The sequence below is a fragment of the Rhinolophus hipposideros genome (assembly GCF_964194185.1).
Source record: "Rhinolophus hipposideros genome assembly, chromosome: X".
Taxonomy (NCBI): Eukaryota; Metazoa; Chordata; class Mammalia; order Chiroptera; family Rhinolophidae; genus Rhinolophus; species Rhinolophus hipposideros.
Genome location: NC_138046.1, coordinates 7,223,110 through 7,242,744, shown reverse-complemented (window position 1 = coordinate 7,242,744; position 19,635 = coordinate 7,223,110). Strand labels below are relative to the sequence as shown.

Here is a 19,635-nt window from a genome sequence, read left to right as displayed (position 1 = left end):
GGCGGGGCCTTGGCGGGAACACTAGGGGCCGCTTCTCTAGCCCGCGCGGTCCTCCCAAGTCTCTGTGGTCTGGGAAGGGGGCGGGGCCCGACCGTGGGGCAAGAACGGGGTGGGAAGCCTTGCACCGGAGCTCCGCCTCCCGCCCCTCCTCCGCCTCCTCCCCTGCCCCCGACTCGGCCCTGGGGAGGGGTGGGTGGGTGGGGATTCTGGGCGGGTGGCGGAATCACTGTCGCTTCAGCCAGGCTTCGGAGAGGACGGACGCGCCTGGTGCCCCGGGGAGGGGCGCCACCAGGGGAGGAGGAGGAGGAGGAGGAGGTGGAGAGGAAGAGACGCCCTCTCTGCCCGAGCCCTCTCGAGGCTCTGACCCTAGGGGCTAGGAGACTGACAAGTTCCTCCACCTCGTCTGCCCGAAGAGGCCGCGACCCTGGAGGGATCTGAGCACCAGGGGCGCCCCAGTGGCCTAGAGCTACAGTCTCAGGGACCACTGCAAGGCTTCCAGTTGCCTAGATAACGAGCCGAGGTCAGAGCAACAACTCTTCTAGCCACCTGCCTGGACTGCTGGCTCAGGCACCAGTCCCAGCCCCGTGCGTCCAGCCCAGGTGACATGCCGGTGCTCTCCACCCCCCGGGCTTCGCGGGTGACCACGCTGAAGCGCACAGCTGTGGTCCTGGCCCTCACAGCCTATGGAGCCCACAAAATCTACCCCCTGGTGCGGCAGTGCCTGGCTCCAGCCAGGGCCTCTCAGGTGCCTGCACGGGAGTCCACACAGGAGGCCTCCGGGGCCACAGTGGCCGCAGCAGCCAAGGCCGGTGTGAACCGGGTGTTCTTGCAGCGACTCTTGTGGCTCCTGAGGCTGCTCTTCCCCAGGATCCTGTGCCGGGAGACCGGGCTGCTGGCGCTGCATTCGGCTGCCCTGGTGAGCCGGACTTTCCTGTCAGTATATGTGGCCCGCCTGGATGGACGGCTGGCCCGCTGCATCGTACGAAAGGACCCTCAGGCCTTTGGCTGGCAGCTCCTGCAATGGATCCTCATCGCCCTCCCAGCCACCTTCATCAACAGTGCCATCCGCTACCTGGAGGGCCAGCTGGCGCTGTCTTTCCGCAGCCGTCTAGTGGCCCATGCCTACAGCCTCTACTTCTCCCAGCAGACCTACTATAGAGTCAGCAACATGGACGGGCGGCTCCGCAACCCTGACCAGTCCCTGACAGAAGATGTGGTGGCCTTTGCTGCCTCGGTGGCCCACCTCTACTCCAACCTGACCAAGCCGCTCCTGGATGTGGCCGTGACCGCCTACACCCTTCTTCAAACGGCCCGTTCCCGTGGGGCTGGCACGGCCTGGCCCTCAGCCATTGCTGGTCTCGTGGTGTTCCTTACAGCTAACGTGCTGCGAGCCTTCTCACCCAAGTTTGGGGAGCTGGTGGCAGAGGAGGCGCGGCGGAAGGGGGAGCTGCGCTACATGCACTCTCGAGTGGTGGCCAATTCGGAGGAGATCGCCTTCTATGGGGGTCACGAGGTGGGGCAGGTTGGGGTGCTGAGCATGGAGGAAAGCATGTGGCTGGGAAGCCTGGGAGTAGGCAGTGGTGAATGGCAGAGAAAGCCCAGGGCTAGCTGGTGTTGAAGCCAGAGGTGTGGGCAGGCCATGGGAGAGGGACCCTGGGGGTGGCCAGGGCCTTGGGCAGCCCAGACTTGGGCACAGAAATGAAGAAGCAGGAAGACTGGGTGGGGACTGCCCTGGGCTAGCTGCCTATATACCCCAGGCCACTTCTGCTTCCTTTCCTCCTCGGTGACGTTGTCCTGGCCTTGCAGTTGCAGATCCTAGTGGTTTGCGATGCTAGAGCTCCTGGCTCGCCCCATTCCTGCAGCCAGTTGGGAGGAGGCTCCTGCTGTCTAGGAGCAGGGACAGTGGGACGTTGCCTGCTGCTCGGTCCCTCCTGGGCCCCCAGGCCCTTTGAAGACCTGCGTCCAGCCGAGCTGGCCGGCCAGGCAGACAGGCATTATGGGCATGACTCAGCCCAAGCGAAGGTTAACGAGCAGCACCCAGCGCGGTGGCCACAGCAGTGGTAGCACTTGGCGCTCCAGGTCAATGGCTCCCCTGCCTGAGCCCGCGGGGCCAGCCTGGCTGCCGGCTCAGCTGCCTCCCGGAGGCCCCGAGCCAGGGATGCTGGGCCCGGCCGCCACTGCGGCGGGACGCACTTCCTGCCCGCCCAGTGGCCACCCTGCCCCCGGCGTGGCCGCCCTTCCGCCTGGATCCCCGGGCTTGGCTACCCAGCGGGCCCGGGCTGAGGCCGGGGCCAGGCAGGGCCGAGAGCCTGGTGCTGGGAAAGGTTACTCCAGGCCAATGCTCCCTTTATCTCGCCCCAGCCCCTCCCCTTCCTCGTGCCTGGGGTTGCAGCTGCCTTCGGCCCTGCTCCCTGCAACTCTGGTTTCGGTTCCCAGTGCTTCTGGGGGAGGGGCGCAACGGCATCCACCTCCTGAAGGCCTGTATGTCCTCACTGGATCAGGTGGCCTCTTGCCCCCGGACCTTGTCTCACTGGCTGCGCATCGGGCTCCAGATTAGGAGCAAAAGTGCCTGGTCTGCAGCCACAACCCCCTCTCGTTCTCTCGCGCACGCCGGGCCGCAGGGCCTTGGCAGGCAGCCGTGGCCTTGGGTGAGGCGCTTGGCACATTACCCGCAGCTACATTGTCTGCCCCAGCTGGCACTCCTGCCAGCTTCCAGCACGAGTCAGGATTGTCAGGGTGCTCACAGGAGGCGTGCTGACTTCAGGAACACGGGATCGGGCTTGAGGCAGAACCATGCCATGTGGAGGGCCTGTATAATGAGAGCAGAAGAGAGATCACTGGCTCTCTGAAGGACTTCCTGTGGGCTAGCTTCAGGAAGTAGCATGTTTGCCAGGAGGATTTGCTGGCGGGGGGTAAGGGGGACCCCAGTGTGCATCCATGTGTTTTTAGGCCTTGGCCAAAGTGCTAGAAAGCAGCGTGAGGTGACGGGCCCCCATGGGTGGGTTGGTGGCCCTTGGTGTGCAGGCATGTGGCTCACGCCAGTCCCACTGGTTGACATACCCATGGACGCTGGCCCATGCTCAGACCAACAGGTCAGGGCAGAGGTGATTGGCCAGCTGGCAGGCAGACAGCAGAGGATTCTGTTCTTACTGAGATTTCAATGAGGAGGGTTATTTAGGCACATGCACACACACATATACATACATACAACGTCTTGTTGGCTTGAAAGCAAGGTAAACCTTTTTTGATAAGTCAAGGCATTTACAAGAAGCTGGTTCTTCTGCCAGTGTGGCCCACATTCCACACTACTTCTACCTTCAGGTGGTGTGAGCTTAGGTGGATCACCTTGTCTCTTTGGGTTCTGTTGTGTCCTGTTGGAGAATGGACATGAGAATACAGGTGCAGTGGCAGGTGATGAGAATCAAATGCAGAGTCGGGTATGAAAGCACTTGGCTGGGCAGCTGTTGTCAGTCAGGGCTGGGAAGGCAGAGCTGGGATACGCGCTCCTGTACTGAGCCAAGAAATCTATGATCCAATGGCCACCTTGCTGGGACCACTTTCAGACACCTCCAGCCCCTCTGCCTGTCTGGATGCTACTGCCATGGGAAAGCCTCTTTCTGTCCTACTCCCTTTCCTGCTTTCTCTTCTTCAGGCCTGTGCCCATCCTGAGTTAGCAGATGGTGGCCAGTGCACGAAGGGGAAGGGCAGGGAGGGCTCAAGGGCAGGTCTGTCCATAAGGGGGCAAGGCCTGCGGGGCTGGTTCGGGAGCATGCACTCCAGGTTTCAGTGGGAGAAAGCAGAAGTTTCTCACCCAGAGGAACCTTGGGAAGGTAGGGGGAGGTGGGGCCTAAGTAGGCCAAAGTAGACTGTTGAACCAAGTTCTTCAAAATGAAGTACTGCCTTTTGCTTTCCTGTACTGCCCTTTGCTGAGTTCAGGTTAGTCCCCCAGCAGTTGCCCAAAGAAACGGGCAAGGTGACTGCCCTTGGCCCATGTCCAGAAGCTGCCCAGGGCAAAGAAAGGGGCATGGTAAGCATCCCAATCGGAGAGGTCGTGGAAAGAGGGGACAGGAATGGGCCTTGGCAGGTGAGGGGTGAGTCCCTCCTTCAACACTGCTGTACCCCACTGCCATGATTTCAGACAATCCTGTACCACCCTCCTCCAAGTTGGAGACCTGTCCACTATAAATGTAGCCCAGGCATAACCTTGGTGTGGCCATCAAATGGCGTGGCCATCAGATGGCATGGTGTGTGTGTGTGTCTGTGTGTGTGTGCACGCGCACGTGGCGCTTGGGGGCTCTTGCTGTCACCTCCATAGTAGTTATCGCGAGACCTCTGAGCTCTCTCTGTCACCCCTCACTGGCAGGTGGAGCTGGCCCTGCTGCAGCGTTCCTACAAGGCCCTGGCTTCCCAGATCAACCTCATCCTGCTGGAGCGCCTGTGGTATGTCATGCTGGAGCAGTTTCTCATGAAGTACGTGTGGAGTGCCTCGGGCCTACTCATGGTGGCTGTCCCCATAATCACCGCCACCGGCTACTCAGAGACAGGTAAGAGTCAGCACACCCAGGGGGCGGGGGCGGGGCCTGTCCTGGACCAGTTGCCTGGGAGGTTCAGGAGGGCCCACTGCTTAGCCAGGCTGTCTGCCCCTTCCACTGCCCAGGCTCTGAGGCCTAGCTGGCTTCCTGGAGATCACCCGACGTCATGCTATCCCTTGTTGCCTTCCACCGTGCATGACTCTCCTCTTTACAGCATCTCACACTCCTTGGTACTGCTCAGCTGAGCCCAGGGGCTGCAACTCAGACATACTGCATGTCCCTCACCAGGCGTGTGTACCTTGCACACCTGTGCCTGTCCTCGGCCCCACTGTGACTCAGAGGTGGGAGGATGGGGACGTACCTTGAGCGAGCCCCTTCATCCATGGGTCTTGGCTTCCCCATGCCTCAAACAGCTCTGGCATGTTGCAGAGGCTCGAGACCTCTGCCCTAAGGCCTGGGGGGATTGGGAAGCCTGTTCTACCTGTTACTCTAGCATTTGGATGGTCAGGATTCTCATTTTGTTCCTCTACTGGTTTGCAACACATTCATTCTATTTGCAGTCTTTTCATGATTGCCCTTTCAAAGGTTAGTGTCTCTAGATTCATCGATGGCTCCGCCTCCCTCTGACCCTTAGAACTCTTGAACTCCAGGACCATCCCCCATTGATGAGTTTGACGTAGCCCAGTGTCAATTTTGCTTTGCCGTGTTTTTATACTTGGCTATTGCTCTATCGAGTGAATGCGTGTTTCAATGCAACCCCGTGTTTACCGATTTCTCTGCTCACCTTTCTCTGGTGTCCTTTCTCGCAGCCCAGTTAGCTTTGTCCGGGTAACATCTTTCAGAAGTTCTTTTTGCAAGGCTTTCGTCATCATGGGCACTTCACAATTATGTTGTTGTCTGAAAATGTCTTTATTTTATCCTTTTTCCCCAAACTAAAGATTAGCTGGGTGTGGGAGTCCAGGCAGGCAGTTATTTGCTCTCAGCCCAGTGACAATATTCCATTGTCTCTGCTGGAAAAATCTGTTATCAGCTTAACTCCCCTCAGCAGCCTGCGTTATCTCTCTGGTTACTTTTAGACTTCTTTCTCTGGTAGTCTGCAGTTTTGCTTCGAAGTGTTAACCTGTGGGTTTCTGTTTATCCTGCTTGAAACTCGTTGTATGGCCTTTGAATACTAAGATTTTTTTTCAATTGTTCTGGAAAATTCTCAGCTGTCATCTTTTCAAATATTGCTTCACTCTTGTTTTACTCCTTGCTTCTGGAACTCCTGCTAGACATGTGCTGGACTTCTCACTCTCTCCTCTGTGGCTCTTCAACTCTCCTATTTCCCATCTAGCATGATAACGTGCTGAATCCTGGGAGATTCCTGCAGATCTTGCTGCTTACACATTGATCAGTTTTCTCTTCAGCTGAGTCTAATTTAATTTTTTTTATTTCAGTGACTATTTCTGTCAAGTTCTATTTGATTCTCTTTCAAATAGAATTTTTTTTTTCAAATAGAAGCTTCAAACTGTTTTAGCAAGTGTTTGATTTTCTCACCTTTTTGACTGCTCTTTTTATGCTGTGTGTCGTATTAATCATACTTATTCCACAGTCTAGCCAGCTATTGGGTTATCTGAATTCTTGGGTGTCTAAGCCAGCTTCACTCGTGGTAGATTTTTTTCCTTATGGGTTTTGCAACCAGACTTCTGGGAACCCTGAGTGGCCTAACCGGAGGGTGCAATTCCCCAGTGTATATTGGCTTTTGTTTTGGCCAAGCTCCCTAGTAATTAACCATTTGGAAGCCATTTTCATGTTAACGTCTCAGCTTGGGGAGGAGGGGTTCCTGAGCTGGGTGGTAGTATTCATTTGAACCTCAGACACATAATTACTAATTCTTAGAGGAGACCTTTGTTCCCTGAACCTAGAGCTCTGGCTACACGACCTGTCTTCTCATCTCTGGGGATTTCACTGGCGCACCTGACTGCTGGCTTCTCTGTGGGCTCCTGGGACTTTGCCTTGCTTTCCTACGAGCACAGCTCTGCTTTCAAAGGCGTTCTATTTTATGCAGTTTGATAGTAAGAGGCTTTTCAGTTATTTATAGAGAGAGCCTGACTTGTTTCGGAACCAGAAGTCTCTCTGATTCCCTATTGGCGGCTCTACCTTGGGGCTTCTGTACCCTCAGCTGTCTGTCCCTCTCTGGGTGACCCCCAAGAGGAAGGATCGAATTAGAGGGGGTTGGTTACTTTCCTCTGGTGCCCATCCATAAAGGATGGTCCTGATTTAGGCGCAGCTGCCAGACTCAGTCAGCAGGTGTCAGCTCCCAAGCCTGGGGATGGACCCATGGTTTCTGTGAGGAAGCGCCTGCAGCCACGTTCCTCTGCACCTGGCACTGGGCATAGCTCGGCCTATTTAGTCCCCAAGGCCTGTCTCTCTTCTGAAGGCCTGGGGCTTTTTGGAGCCTGTACTGGTCCAGGCTTCATGAGCGGTTAAAGAAGCAGGAACTCCTGTCCCCAGCCTCATGACACTTAGATATGTAAAAACGTGAAATGTTCCTGTCTCTCTTGCTCACTCCACTTCCATCTTACTGGCCTCCTTGTTGTTTCCTCAAAACACCTGGTAGGCTTCTGCCTCAGGGCCTTTGCACATGCTGCTCCCTCTCAGGAACGCTCTCCCCTCTGAGGTCCCGCCCTCCTTCTATCAGAGTTTTGCTCACAGGAACCCTCTAGGTGAGGCCTACCCTGCCTATCACCCAGACTCTCTCTTCCCCTTCCCTGCCTCCCTGCTTTCCCAAGCACTGGACACCCTATCTATTCCACCTATCTATCTGGTTTATAGTTTCTCTGCCCCCTTTAGGCTGGGAGCTCATTGCGGGCAGGGATTTTTGTATGTTTTGTTCCTGCTTCCGGTGTTGCAAGGAGGCTGAGACCACTGGGGGCCGGTGGGAGGACACAGACATTTATCAACTAGGGAATATGGCTTTGCCCTTCTGGCCTGCTGACCAGCAAAGCTGGAGTACCCAGCGGAGGGGTGGCCTTGCCATGAACAGCTGCTTGGTGTCCTGCTCTAAAGCCCTGGTCTTAGCTGCCCCAGGGTAGTTTGTTCTGGCTCCAGGAAGGTGCCAGCTGTTGCCAGGATGCCCCAGGCACCTACATACCCTTTCCCCATCCTGGTAGGGGGGCTTGTGTCCATCTGTCTGTGGGGGGCTGTGTTCCTGGGGGCACAGTGGGAAGGAAAGCCCAGGACCTTAGACTGTGAGGATTAACACCCCCCTCTCCCCCAGTTCCCTGAATACCTGGGCCAGACCCCAGAAGGGGATGCAAAGAGCTCTGGCCAACCATCACACCCCCTTTCCACCTCATGCTGCAGCCGAGCTGCTCTGGAGGACCATCTGCCCTGAGCCGACTTCCTGCCCCTTCCTGCCCCACCCCTGCCGCCATATCCCTGAAGCTCCTCCCTCCAATCAACATATGCCCACTTCTGCCTCAGGAGCCCCAGCTTTCCCTGGGTACCCCCAATGGGTGCAGCTCACCCACCCACACCCCGTACCCTCAGAGTCAGCATTCCCATTGCTCCTCATCGCCATTTCCAGAACATTCCTTGTACAAAAGACCTGCCTCTCTGGGGGTTCCTAAGGTCAGGGGTGTGAAGGCCATTGACAAGAGACAGTGAAGCTGAGTGATCATGGGGTCTAGACTGAGACAGCAAAGCAAGTCAAGACAGGAGCAGGCTCTGGGGAGAAGTAAGGGCATCGAGGGTGGCCATTCTCATGGAGGCCACAGGGGGAAGCGAGGGACAAATAGGAGTAGTAATGGAGGTTCGAAAGGGGATAGTCATGCTTGAGGGGCTCAGGGGTGCAACAGCTCTGGGTGTTAGTTAGAGGAAGAGGTGCAGGTGTGGCCCCGGAGGGGCTGCTATGGACAGTTCAGGATACAGGGCTGGGGCAGTCTAAGGGGGAAAGAGCTGGGTGTGCCAAGAAAGAAAGCCAAGTGCCTAGTGGCTCATTTTTTTTATCCGTGTTATTGAGATATAGTTAACATACCCTACAATTCAGCCTTTTAAATTATTCAATTCAGTGGTTTTTAATATATTCACAAAGTTGTGCTTCTATCATCAGCATTTAAGTCCAGACCATCGTTATCACCCCAAAAGGAAAGCCTGGAACCATTAGCAGTCACTCCCTGCCCCCCCAGCCCCTGGTACCCACTAATCTTTTCGTCACTATGGACTTGCATCTTGCGGACACCTCATATGAATGGAATCACACAATATGTGGCCCTTTGGGACTGGCTTCTTTCACCCATGAGGACGTTTTCAAGTTTCATCCACGTTGTAGGATGAATCAGTGCTTCACTCCTTTTAATGGCTGAATCATATTCCATTGTATAAATGCACCACAATTTCTTTATCTATTCATCTATTGATGGACATTTGGGTTGTTTCCACTTTGGGGCTGTTATGAATAATGGTGCTGTGATCGTTTTGTGCAAGTTTCTGTATAGACATATTTTCGTTTCTCCTGGATAGATACCTGGGAGTGCAATTGCTGGGTCATATGGTAATTCTATGTTTAACTTTTTGAGAAACTGCCAAACTGTTTTCCACAGCAGCTGCACCATTTTATGTTCCCACCAGCACTGTATAAGGGAGCCAATTCCTCCACTTTCTCACCAATATTTCTTATCTCTTTTTAATTATAGCCCTCCTAGTGGTTATGAAGTGATAAATTTTGATTTGCATTTCCCTGATGACTAGTGATGTTGACTATCTTCTCATGAGCTTATTGGCCATGTGTATATGTCTTAGATATACAATAGAAATGTCTGTTCAGCTCTTTTGCCCACTGTTGATTGGGTTGTTTGTCTCTTTGTTGTTGAATTGAAAAAGTTCTTCATATATTCTGAATACTAGACCCTTATCAGACATATGATTTGTGGATATTTTCTCCCAGGCTGTCTGTAAGCTGTCTTTTCGCTTTCTTGATGGTTTCCTTTGGTGTCTGAGAGTTTTTCAATTTGATGGAGCTCATTTATCTGTCTTCTTTTGTTGCTTGTGCTTTTTGGTATCTCATTTGAGGAGCCACACCTAATCCCAAGTCACAGAGATTTATCCCTACTTTCTCGTAAGAGTTTTGTAGTCTTGCTCTTATGTGCAGGCCAGTACTCCCCTTTGAGTTCGTTTTGGTGTGTGGTGTGAGATAGCGGCCATTCTTTTGCAGGTGGATAACTATGTCCCAGCACCATTTGCTGCAGAAGCTTGTGTTGCTCCCAGTGGGTCAGTTTTGACTTCTCACTGTCCCTGCCCCTCCCCTCCACTGTGCTCCACAGATTCAGAGGCTGTCAAGAAGGCAGCCTTGGAGATGAAGGAGGAGGAGCTGGTGAGTGAGCGCACGGAAGCCTTCACCATCGCCCGGAACCTCCTCACAGCAGCTGCGGATGCCATTGAGCGGATCATATCATCCTACAAAGAGGTACTCCCCACCACGTCCGCCCTGCCCTGCCCCCCCATCCCCCGCAGCTGGCAGGGGCTGAGCCAGAGCCACCCTCCCCGCAGGTGACAGAGCTGGCCGGCTACACAGCCCGGGTACATGAGATGTTCCAGGTGTTTGAAGATGTCCAGCACAGCCGTTTCAAGAGGCCCGGGGAGCCGGAGGACGCTCAGGCAGGGTCCGGGGCCGTGGTCAGGCCTGGTGTCCGTGTGGAGGGGCCACTGCAGATCCGAGGTAAGGGCGTCCCCCCAACAGAGGTCCCACTCATCCCTATCCTACCACGGCAGGCACCTCCCAGGGCCCCGGGAGGGCAGGATCTTTGAGCTGTGCCCCAAGGAGGGGTTCCTGGGTGAGTCGTAGCTCCCACCACTTTCCTTCCCAGAGCAGTCACTGCTGGCCAGTTCCTTCCAGGTACCCTGGTCGGGATTTCTCTTTGCAAAAAAAGGAAGACAGGGTCCCTGAGGGGAGGGGGATCGCTCGCCCATGTGGGCGGTAAGAGAAAGTTCAAGGCCACAGCAGGGGCCTTGCTGTGGAAGAGGGGCTGTAGTGTTTGAACTGCCGTTAAGATGGTGCCAGGAAGGGAGGGCTGCAGAGCAGGAGGGGTCTCTATACCTCAGGTTCCAGAGGCCCGAGAAGTGGCTTGAGCCTCCCCTGCCCAAAGCACAGCCCCAGGCACCGGGGCGGGGGTGGTCTGGTGGAGGGAAGAGCCACCTACCCCCAAGGGGCCTTGAAGCACACACCAGCACGCTGTTGGGGTGGCTCACGTGCAAAGGGCGAGTCTCCCTTCCTTGTGTTCTGTCCCCAGGCCGAGTGATAGACGTGGAGCAGGGGATTGTTTGTGACAATATCCCCATCATCACACCCACCGGAGAGGTGGTGGTGGCCAGCCTCAACATCAGGGTAGGTTGAGCGGGCTGGGCTGGGCTGAGCCTTGGGGCCCGCGGCCTGGCCGTCAGCATCTGCACACCGCAGCTCTTGGCATCTAGCCTGGCCAGCCTGCCAGTGTTGTCAATGGCCATTGTCCCCATATCTACGTGGCAGGCGGGCTAAGGTCAAAGTGAAAGACCAACGTGTCTTTGACTGTTAGTTGTGGGGCAATGGAGACAGAGCTGATAAAAGAGACTTGCAATGACCAGGATTGGCCAAGAGTCACGCGAGGGTTCCTGGCCCTATCATCACCAGCCACACCCCCACCCCGCCCCAATCCCCCAGAAGCCCAGGACTTGGGGACTCTGGTGCAACTCGAACTGTAGTAAAAGAGATTGTCCTCCACTGACCTGGGCTTGGGGTCCCGCCCTTCTGCTTCAAGAAGCCCCCAGTGTGTATGTGTGTGGAAAGGAAGCCTTGGTGGCTGACAAACATCCACCAGTCACCTGTGTCCCCAACCAGGGCTTTGGATAGGGTTCGGGAGTGATGGAGTAAATGAGAGACGTGTGGGGGGCAGGGGAAGTGAGAGGGAGTCATTCATTCATTCATTTATTCATTGAACCACTATTCTCTGAGCTCCAGGCTGGGCACTGGAAACCAGAGGGAAATCTAGGTGTCCTCTGCTCTCTGGGAAGCCCCACTCTGGGAGGCCCTAAAGTGTTACAAAGGTCCCCAGTTAGATAGCTGCCCAGGGTCCAGCAGGGACCATGGGAAGGGTGGTCACCATCCCTACGGAGAGCAGAGAGTAGATGAAGCTTCACCCAGGAGCCTTCAGGCAGGTGCACATCATGATGAAGAAGGCCTCCCACAGAGGGCAGGCGGAGAAAAGGCAGTGGAGTGGCAGGAGTGAGGAGCTGAGGGGCCTTGGGGCCACGGCCTGAAGGGGCCATGTGTACCTAGCTAAGGCATGGGTCAACAGGAGCCATGACCGGGCAGGGAGTAAATGGAAGCAGTAAATGTGGGGGGCAATGCCTGGGGCTCCTTTCCTTGATCTGCTGAGAGGGGCCCTGAGAGCCATTTGGAGGCTGGGAACGTGTCATTACAGCACACGACAGTGGGGTGATCCCTTTTGCCCCCAGCAGTGGTTACTCTTGGGGTGTAGGGGGAGCCGTCGATGGCTGGTTTATCCAAGGTGAATGGTTTCCAGGCAGGCCGGGTGGAATCCCAAGTAGGCAAAGAGCCCGAGGCCCTGGTGAGCAGGGGCTCAGCTGGGTAGGAAGCAAGGCCAGGCTTGGAGCGGGGTGACAGGTGGACGAGCAGGGCGTGGTCTAAGGCAAAGCTCTGGCCTGGTGGAGCTGGTGGTGGAGCTGAGCTCTGAGGCTGGGAGATGTTGGGGAAGGCGAGCAGTTCCTGGCCATGATAGGCCGGGTGGTGAGGTGAGAAAGACGGCAGGAGAGACGCAGGGGAGAAGATGAGGGAGGCAGCCATGACGCTGGCTGAGGGCTGAGGCAGCTCTCCCAGAGCCCGATGCCAGGGGAGCCCTCACGCATCTGGATGGAGGGAGGCCCAGGCCCGGCCCAAGGGAATTTATAGTCTAACAAAGGACCACAAATCGAAGGCCTCAAACAATGGAAATGGAGTCTCTTCCAGTTCTGGGGGCCAGAAGTCCAGACCAGGGTGTCGCCTGAGGGCAGTGAGGGAGAGTGCATTCCAGGCCATCCCAGCTTCTGCTGGTTGCTAGCCATCATTGGTGTTCCTTGGCTTCATGCCCATCTCAGCCTCTGTCTTCACATGGCATTCTCCCTGTGTACGTGGCTCTGTGTCCAAATGTCCCCTTTTTATAAGAACGTGAGTCACATTGGATTAGGGGTCACCCCACTCCAGGATGACCTCATCTAAACTGAAGTATAATGATTACATCTGCAAAGACTATTTCCAAATAAGATCACATTCTGAGGTCCTGGGGGTTAGGAGTCTAACACGTGAATTTGGGGGAACACAGTTCAGCTCCTAACACTGACCGAGGCAAGGCAGGGATGGCTTCGCAAGGGCCCCACTTATAGATCTTCCAAGGATGGTGGAGGCCAGTAGGCAGCCAAGGACAGCAGTCTCCCTGCCCTCTGACCCATCCTGCCCTCAGCCCCACCCCCAGCTTGGCTGGCCTTTTTCCATCAGCCAGTGGGCATCGTGTGATAGGCTATTAGGGAGCCTGAGACTCTTGACAGTCTGGGGGTCCCCTGGCATCTCCGTGGCACCCTAGCACTGTGGGGACAGTGAGAGGGCCATGAAGGACAGATGCTCTAAAGAAAGCGTCTTCCGGGGGCAGTTTCTAAAGGGAAAGCGGTTCTGCTGGGGAGGCCAAAACACTTGGGTTCCCAGTGAAGCAGGATGGCATGGGGTAGAGGGTGACGTTGGCTTTCTGGGGCACACACCCATTCATGCGGCTATGGCAGAATAGGCCCTGCTCCTGCTGGCACCATGCTTTCTGGTGTGTGTTGGGGCCTTAGGGGACAGGCCAGGGCCCAAAACAGGCATTCAATTAGAGCTCTGGACGCTGGACCTCATCGCCTGGGCCCTGCTTTTCTTTACTGGGAGGGCCTACCTGGTGGCCTCGGCATGCGCTTAGGTACAGGGAGCTGTCAGAGGCTGTCAGGAAGACAGGTGAGAGGAAGGAGGTCCATGCCACCCTGGATACTACGGCACTGCCTCCACAGGTGGAAGAGGGTATGCACCTGCTCATCACGGGTCCCAACGGCTGCGGCAAGAGTTCTCTGTTCCGGATCCTTGGCGGGCTCTGGCCCACATATGGTGGCGTGCTCTATAAGCCCCCGCCCCAGCGCATGTTCTACATCCCTCAGAGGTGAGCGATGCAGGGGAAAGGGAGGGAGCCAGGGCCCGCAGCTCTGCTCCTTCCGACCTGTGGAACCTGACACCCAGGAGATGGCAGAGCATGTGTGTGTGTGTGCGTGTGCTCACGTGCATTCCTGTGATCACAGGAATGTGTGTGCATGTGCGCTCTGGGTGCAGGGTATGTGTGAGTCTGGTGTGCGTAGGAGGGTGTGACACTATGGAGCACTTTGTGGGGGGGTCTGTGGGCTTCGAGTCAGCCCCGCTTCCAGCAGCCCGAGCCCACGGCGGAGCCCAGAGCCCACAGGCACAGGGCACCGGCAGGGCCCGGCCTTCCCTCGGTGGACATGCCGCTTTTCCACAGGCCCTACATGTCCGTCGGCTCCTTGCGCGACCAGGTCATCTACCCGGACTCCGTGGAGGACATGCAAAGAAAGGGCTATTCAGAGGAGCACCTGGAAGCCATTCTGGACATCGTGCACCTGAACCACATCCTGCAGCGGGAAGGAGGTAGGGGGCGGGGGCATCTCACCTCTCAGCGCGAAAGAGTGAGCCATCCATCCGGGAACCTGCTGCCACCCCAGCCCCTGCCTCCCTCTCGGCCCCCTACATCCAGAAGACCAAAGTGCTAGGTGCCCCGAGAGAGCCCCAGCCCGGCCTAACAGGGAGGACTGACAGGAAGCGGGTGGCCCAGGTGGTCTGCGTGCAAGGGAAGAGAGGCCGGGCACGCACGCGGGGGCATCCAGCGGGGCTGGGGGCAGGGAAGGCTCTGCCAGGAAAGGAAGCCCTTGGAAGGCTTTAAGCAGGGAAGTGACAGGTCAGTTTGGAATTTCAGCAAGAGAACAGATCATGGGCGTGGTGTGCACTGGGCAGCCAGGGAGGAGCGAGCACCCAGGGCTTGGGGTGTGGGAGGTAGGAGCAAAGGTGCGGAGAGGACACTGGGGTTTCTGGCTTGAGCCTGGGAGGTGCTGTCCCCTGGGAAGGAGACGAGGTGGGGACAGGCTGGTAGTCAGAGAAGGCATTGGTCAGGGGCTTACCTGGTTTGTCTGCGAATGCTCTTTGGGCCTGGAGGTGAGGAGGAGAGGGTGGAACCCAGGGCGGGGCTGAGCTGATTGTCTTAGTGAAATCTGAGCAGCAGGGTTCTGCTTCCGGCCTCTGCCACTTAGGGGCAGCTTGACCTTGAGCAAAGACCACATCTCTTGGGCTCTCTCCACCTGTAGAAGCGGATAGGTACCAGTCCCTCCCCTCAGCGCCAGCAGTGTGGAAATCACTCCTGCAGATGCTTCCCAGGTGTTGTGGCCTGTGCAGAAAGGGGGCTACAGGTGGTGAAGTTGTGGTTGCCATGGTCACGCTGAAGTTTCATCCTCAGCTTCCCCCTGGATGAGCCAGACCTCTTTTGCTCCAGCCACCCTCCGGCTGGGAGTGTACCCCTCCTCCTGTCCTCCAGGGCACTCCTGAGGCAGACCATCACAACCTATTAGCACTGAGTTCAGCTATAACAGAACCCCCCCCCCCCCGCCCCCGCAGTGGCTCAAGTCACACAGCTTTATCTTACTGTGACATAAAAGTCCTGAGGAGGTTGGGGGCGCTCTGCTCTGTTCAGCCTCTGTTCCCAGAGTTACCTCATGGTCCAAGATGGTTGTTCCGACCATGACATCACACCCCAGCCCATAGGACGGAGGAAGTAGGGAGAAGGGGCAAAGGGTACATGCTGTCTGATTTTAAAGAAAGTTCCAGAAGCTGCCACGTGTGTAACACGTACACATATACCCCATTGGCCAGAATTCAGTCACATAGTCACACCACCTCAAGACAAGCTAGGGAATGTAGTCTTTTTTGTGCGTACCATGTGCCCTACCAAAACTTCTAGTCCAATGGGAAGGCAGAGTAGCTGTAGGAGGCGAGGAGCCATTTCTGATGAATCACCCACATACCTGCTCATTCTGACAGCTTCCAGAGCCTTGCTAAGGTGCTGGCACCAAACAGGGACACAAAGATCCGAGTGCCTAAGGGTGAGAAGTCTTCTGCAGAGACCATTCCAGCCATCCTGGGGCTGGCTCTTCATTGGCACCCTGTTAGGTCCTGTATGAGTTCTCTGCGGCTGCCATAACAGACTGGGGGGCTTAAACAACAGAAATGGATTAGCCCCGAGCTCTGGGGGCTAGCACTCCAAGATCAGGTGTGGGCAGGGTTGGCTCCTTCTGAGGGTTCTGGGGGAGAATCTATTCCAGGCCTCTCTCCTTGACTCGTAGACAGCCATCTTCTCCCTCTGTCTCTTCATATTACCTTTCCTCTATGCGTATCTTTGTGTCCAGATTTTCCCGTTTTATAAGGACACCTATAATATTGGATCAGGGCCCACCCTAGTGACTCACTTTAACTTGATTGCCTCTGTGAAGACCTTTTCTCCAAATGCAGTCATCTTCTGAGGTCCTGGGGGTTAGGACTCCCATATATCTTCTTTTGGAGGGGACACGATTCTAGTCCCAACTTCTTTTGACTATTGAAGTATCACCTACAGACAGACAAGTACCCAGAGCACATGTATCCAGCGGTTGGCCTTCTCCGGAGTCAAATGTGCTGCCACCTTCCACTGTCACTCGTCTCCCAGCCCCTCCCAGCATGCCCACCACCCCCAGCGAGCCTGGGCTTGGGCCCTTGTTGAGGTGAACAGAGTCCCTTTGTCCCCTGCCCAGGTTGGGAGGCCGTATGTGACTGGAAGGACGTTCTGTCGGGGGGCGAGAAGCAGAGAATCGGCATGGCCCGCATGTTCTATCACAAGTGAGTGGGCTGTCCAGGGTACTAGGGCTCCCTCGAGTACTGGGTGCTCTCCAAGCCAGCAGCAGAGACAAAGGCAGCTCAGCACGCATGCTCCCTGGGGCCTCCTTAGGGGGAAGGCAGCACCATTAGAAGGCCCCGTCCCAGGCTTCAGCAGGGATTATGCCACAAAGTGGGAGGGGGCTGGGATTAGGCCAGAGCATCAGCAATGGAGGGTCCACAGCCCACCTTATCCACTCGGTACCCACCCCCAAGGCCCAAGTACGCCCTCCTGGATGAATGTACCAGTGCCGTGAGCATCGATGTGGAAGGCAAAATCTTCCAGGCGGCGAAGGATGCAGGCATCGCTCTGCTTTCCATCACCCACCGGCCCTCCCTGTGGTAGGTACCCTCCCTTCCTGCCTGGAGTTGAGGGAAGGGAGCTCCCTTCTCACATTCGTCACCCGCATGGTTTTGCAGTTGGGGGGGGGGATGGTGCTGCCATTGAGGCATAGAGGGCCCCAGTAGGCCCAGCGAGCATCTCCTGCTGAACAGCCTCTGCACCTCCATCCCACCCCTCTCCTGACCCAGGAAGTACCACACGCACTTGCTGCAGTTCGATGGGGAGGGCGGCTGGAAGTTCGAGAAGCTGGACCCGGCCACCCGCCTGAGCCTGACTGAGGAGAAGCAGCGGCTTGAGCAGCAGCTGGCAGGCATTCCCAAGGTGCAGCGGCGTCTCCAGGAGCTCTGCCAGATCCTGGGCCAAGGCCCCAGGGTCCTCCAGGGTGCTGCCACCTGACAGAGGGCCGTGGCGCTGGGCCCTCAGCCTGCCCCTCCCCGAGCCCTCGGATCATATGAAGGAAACAGCAGCACCTGCCCACCCACTCGCACCCAGCCCCACCACAGGCCCACCCTGCTGCATGCCTTTCCCTCCTCCCAGCCGCTGGCCTGCCCTGCCTAGAAGACTGCCAGTGAAACCATTGTGCCCAACCCCCATGCCCCTGCCCTCAGGCAAGTAGACATGGAAAGTCCTACCCTGCTGCCCGCACCAACCCTGCCCCACCATAACTGACCTTCTGGGCAGGGTAACTGCGTCCTTTCTTTTCTTTGGGGAGGGGGAGAGGGGTAGGAGGTGAGCCCCAGCTCACACTGCCAGCCAGTCTGTGCCGAGCTTCTGCCGAGGCACTGCCCTCCTGAGACCGAAGTCCCCCTTATTTCGTCCTTTTCAGGCCCTTGGAGACCTTATGGTCCATCCCTCTATTGCCACCACCCAAGTGGCCACCAAGGCTCCCATCCCACGGGATGCCCTTCCTGCCATAGAAACGGCCAAAAGGGACCCATGGCCAGACAGGGTCCCTTGTCTGTGCCCCTTCTCCCTGCCAGTCGTGCCGAAGAGCCCTCGGGAGAAAGAATTGCACAGCATTTCTTAGCAAGCGATAATAAGAATGTAGGCCCTACCCCCGTCGGTCCCTACACGCTAATTTATTGGCTTCCTGTGTGTAGCCTTCTCGGTTGCCAATGTGAGCACCATGCTAGCAGGGGAGGCAGCCCAGGCTGTGGTCCTTCCACAGGTGGCCCAGCCTCTGAGCCAGCCCCAGCCAGCCTGTGGCTCCACCAGCCTACACTGCCAGCTGCCACCCGGGGGGCCCAGGCCAGCCAGAGGGGGAGATGGATACTGGTGCCGCCGGGAGTACGGGCACCGCTGTTCCCAGCTCAGTGCCAAAGAGGGGTCAGCTGGGGAAACTGTCTCTGCAAAGCCAGCCCCTGCCCTAGAGGGAGACCCCGCTGCTGCCGCTGTGTGCCTTTTGGAGGGGGTCCCTCAGCCTTCGGGCCGGGGAGCCTCCCTCAGTCCCTCAGTAAAAACCTTCCGTGGAAAGTGCATTCCTGCCTCCTGGCCTCTATCTGGCGTGGTTTGGAGGAGGGGCTGCAGGGGGCTTGGTCAGGTGTCGGGAAGAAGAATCTCGGCCCACACCCCCCACCTGAAGACAGCTCAGCACATTCTCTGGCTGACATGGCGGTGGGAACGTGGACCTCGCAACCTCTCAGAAATATTGGCTGAGCCCAAATAGGACTCTGGATCAAGCCTGGATCTGATGCTGGGGTGGGGGGCGGAGACCGATGCCTGGTCCCTGTATGAGAAGCTTCTGGAGAGATAGTGTGGGGAAAACAGTGAGCTGCAAAATGGGCTGGTGGGGGGCACACAGGCAGAAGGGTCCTGACCTGGCCTGGCAAGGGGCAGTGGGGAAGAAGTGGTTCTAGACCTTCTAAGAGGAGGGAACACTTGTGCGAAGGCCCAGGGGTGAATCGGGAGCAAGATGCAGGATATTAATGCTAAGTGCAGGGGGAAGGAGGGACCGGGGCCATGCTAAGGAGCCTGGGCTTATTTGGGAGGCAAGGAGAAAGGACTGTAGAATTCTTAGCACAATGGAAACCACATGGAGCCATGCTTAAAGCCGGCTGTTTGGAGGGAGGCACATCTCTCTAAAAAGAATGAAGTTCTGACCCATCCTGTAACATGGATGAATTGCAAAAACGTGATGCTGAGTGAAAAAGCCAGTTACAAAAGACACGTATGGTATGAGTCCATTCACATGAAATGCCCAGAGTACACAAGTCCACAGAGACAGAAAGGTCAGTGGGGGCCGGGGGCCAGGGAGGTGGGAAATGGAGAGTGATTGTTAGTGGGTACAAGGTTTCCTTTTGGGGTGATGAAAATGTTGTGGAACTAGATAGAGGCGGTGGTTGCATAACATTGTGAATGTACTAAATGCCACTGAATTGTACACTTTAAAAGGGTTAATTGTATGTTATGTGAGAGAGGCATAGATGAGCGAACACACCACTTGAAGCAGCCCATACAAAATGAGCTGAGGCCTGAAATCCTGGATGGATTTAAAAAGAGATTAGAAGAAATCAACAACTGTAGGGGGTCATACACTGGGGGGTTGGGAGGGGGAAAGTCAAGGTGACCCCTGGGTTCTGGCTTGACTGGCCAAGTGGGTGATGACACCCTTCACTGAAGGAGGGTCAGGTCTGAGAGAAGGTGTCACTGGTTAGCTAGGCCTGAGCCAGCAGCCCCCGTGGCAGTTGGCCCAAGGAGTGTGCAGCTTGGACAAGCTCTAGCCTGGAGATCCTCTAATGGGGCACCAGGCAACAGAGAGGCAGGTG

The 19,635-nt window shown here is 56.4% G+C and overlaps 1 protein-coding gene across 1 annotated transcript; it reads left to right on the top strand.

The window, feature by feature from the left end:
• Positions 1-82: 82 nt before the first annotated feature.
• Positions 83-18,347, top strand: ABCD1 (ATP binding cassette subfamily D member 1). The gene is made up of 10 exons (XM_081043370.1): positions 83-1,513; positions 4,364-4,544; positions 9,836-9,978; positions 10,062-10,230; positions 10,802-10,896; positions 13,578-13,723; positions 14,075-14,220; positions 16,407-16,491; positions 16,744-16,869; positions 17,059-18,347. Exons 1-10 carry the CDS (start codon positions 605-607, stop codon positions 17,264-17,266), a joined length of 2,208 nt encoding a protein of 735 aa, XP_080899496.1. The 5' UTR covers positions 83-604; the 3' UTR covers positions 17,267-18,347.
• The last annotated feature ends 1,288 nt before the right edge of the window (positions 18,348-19,635 follow it).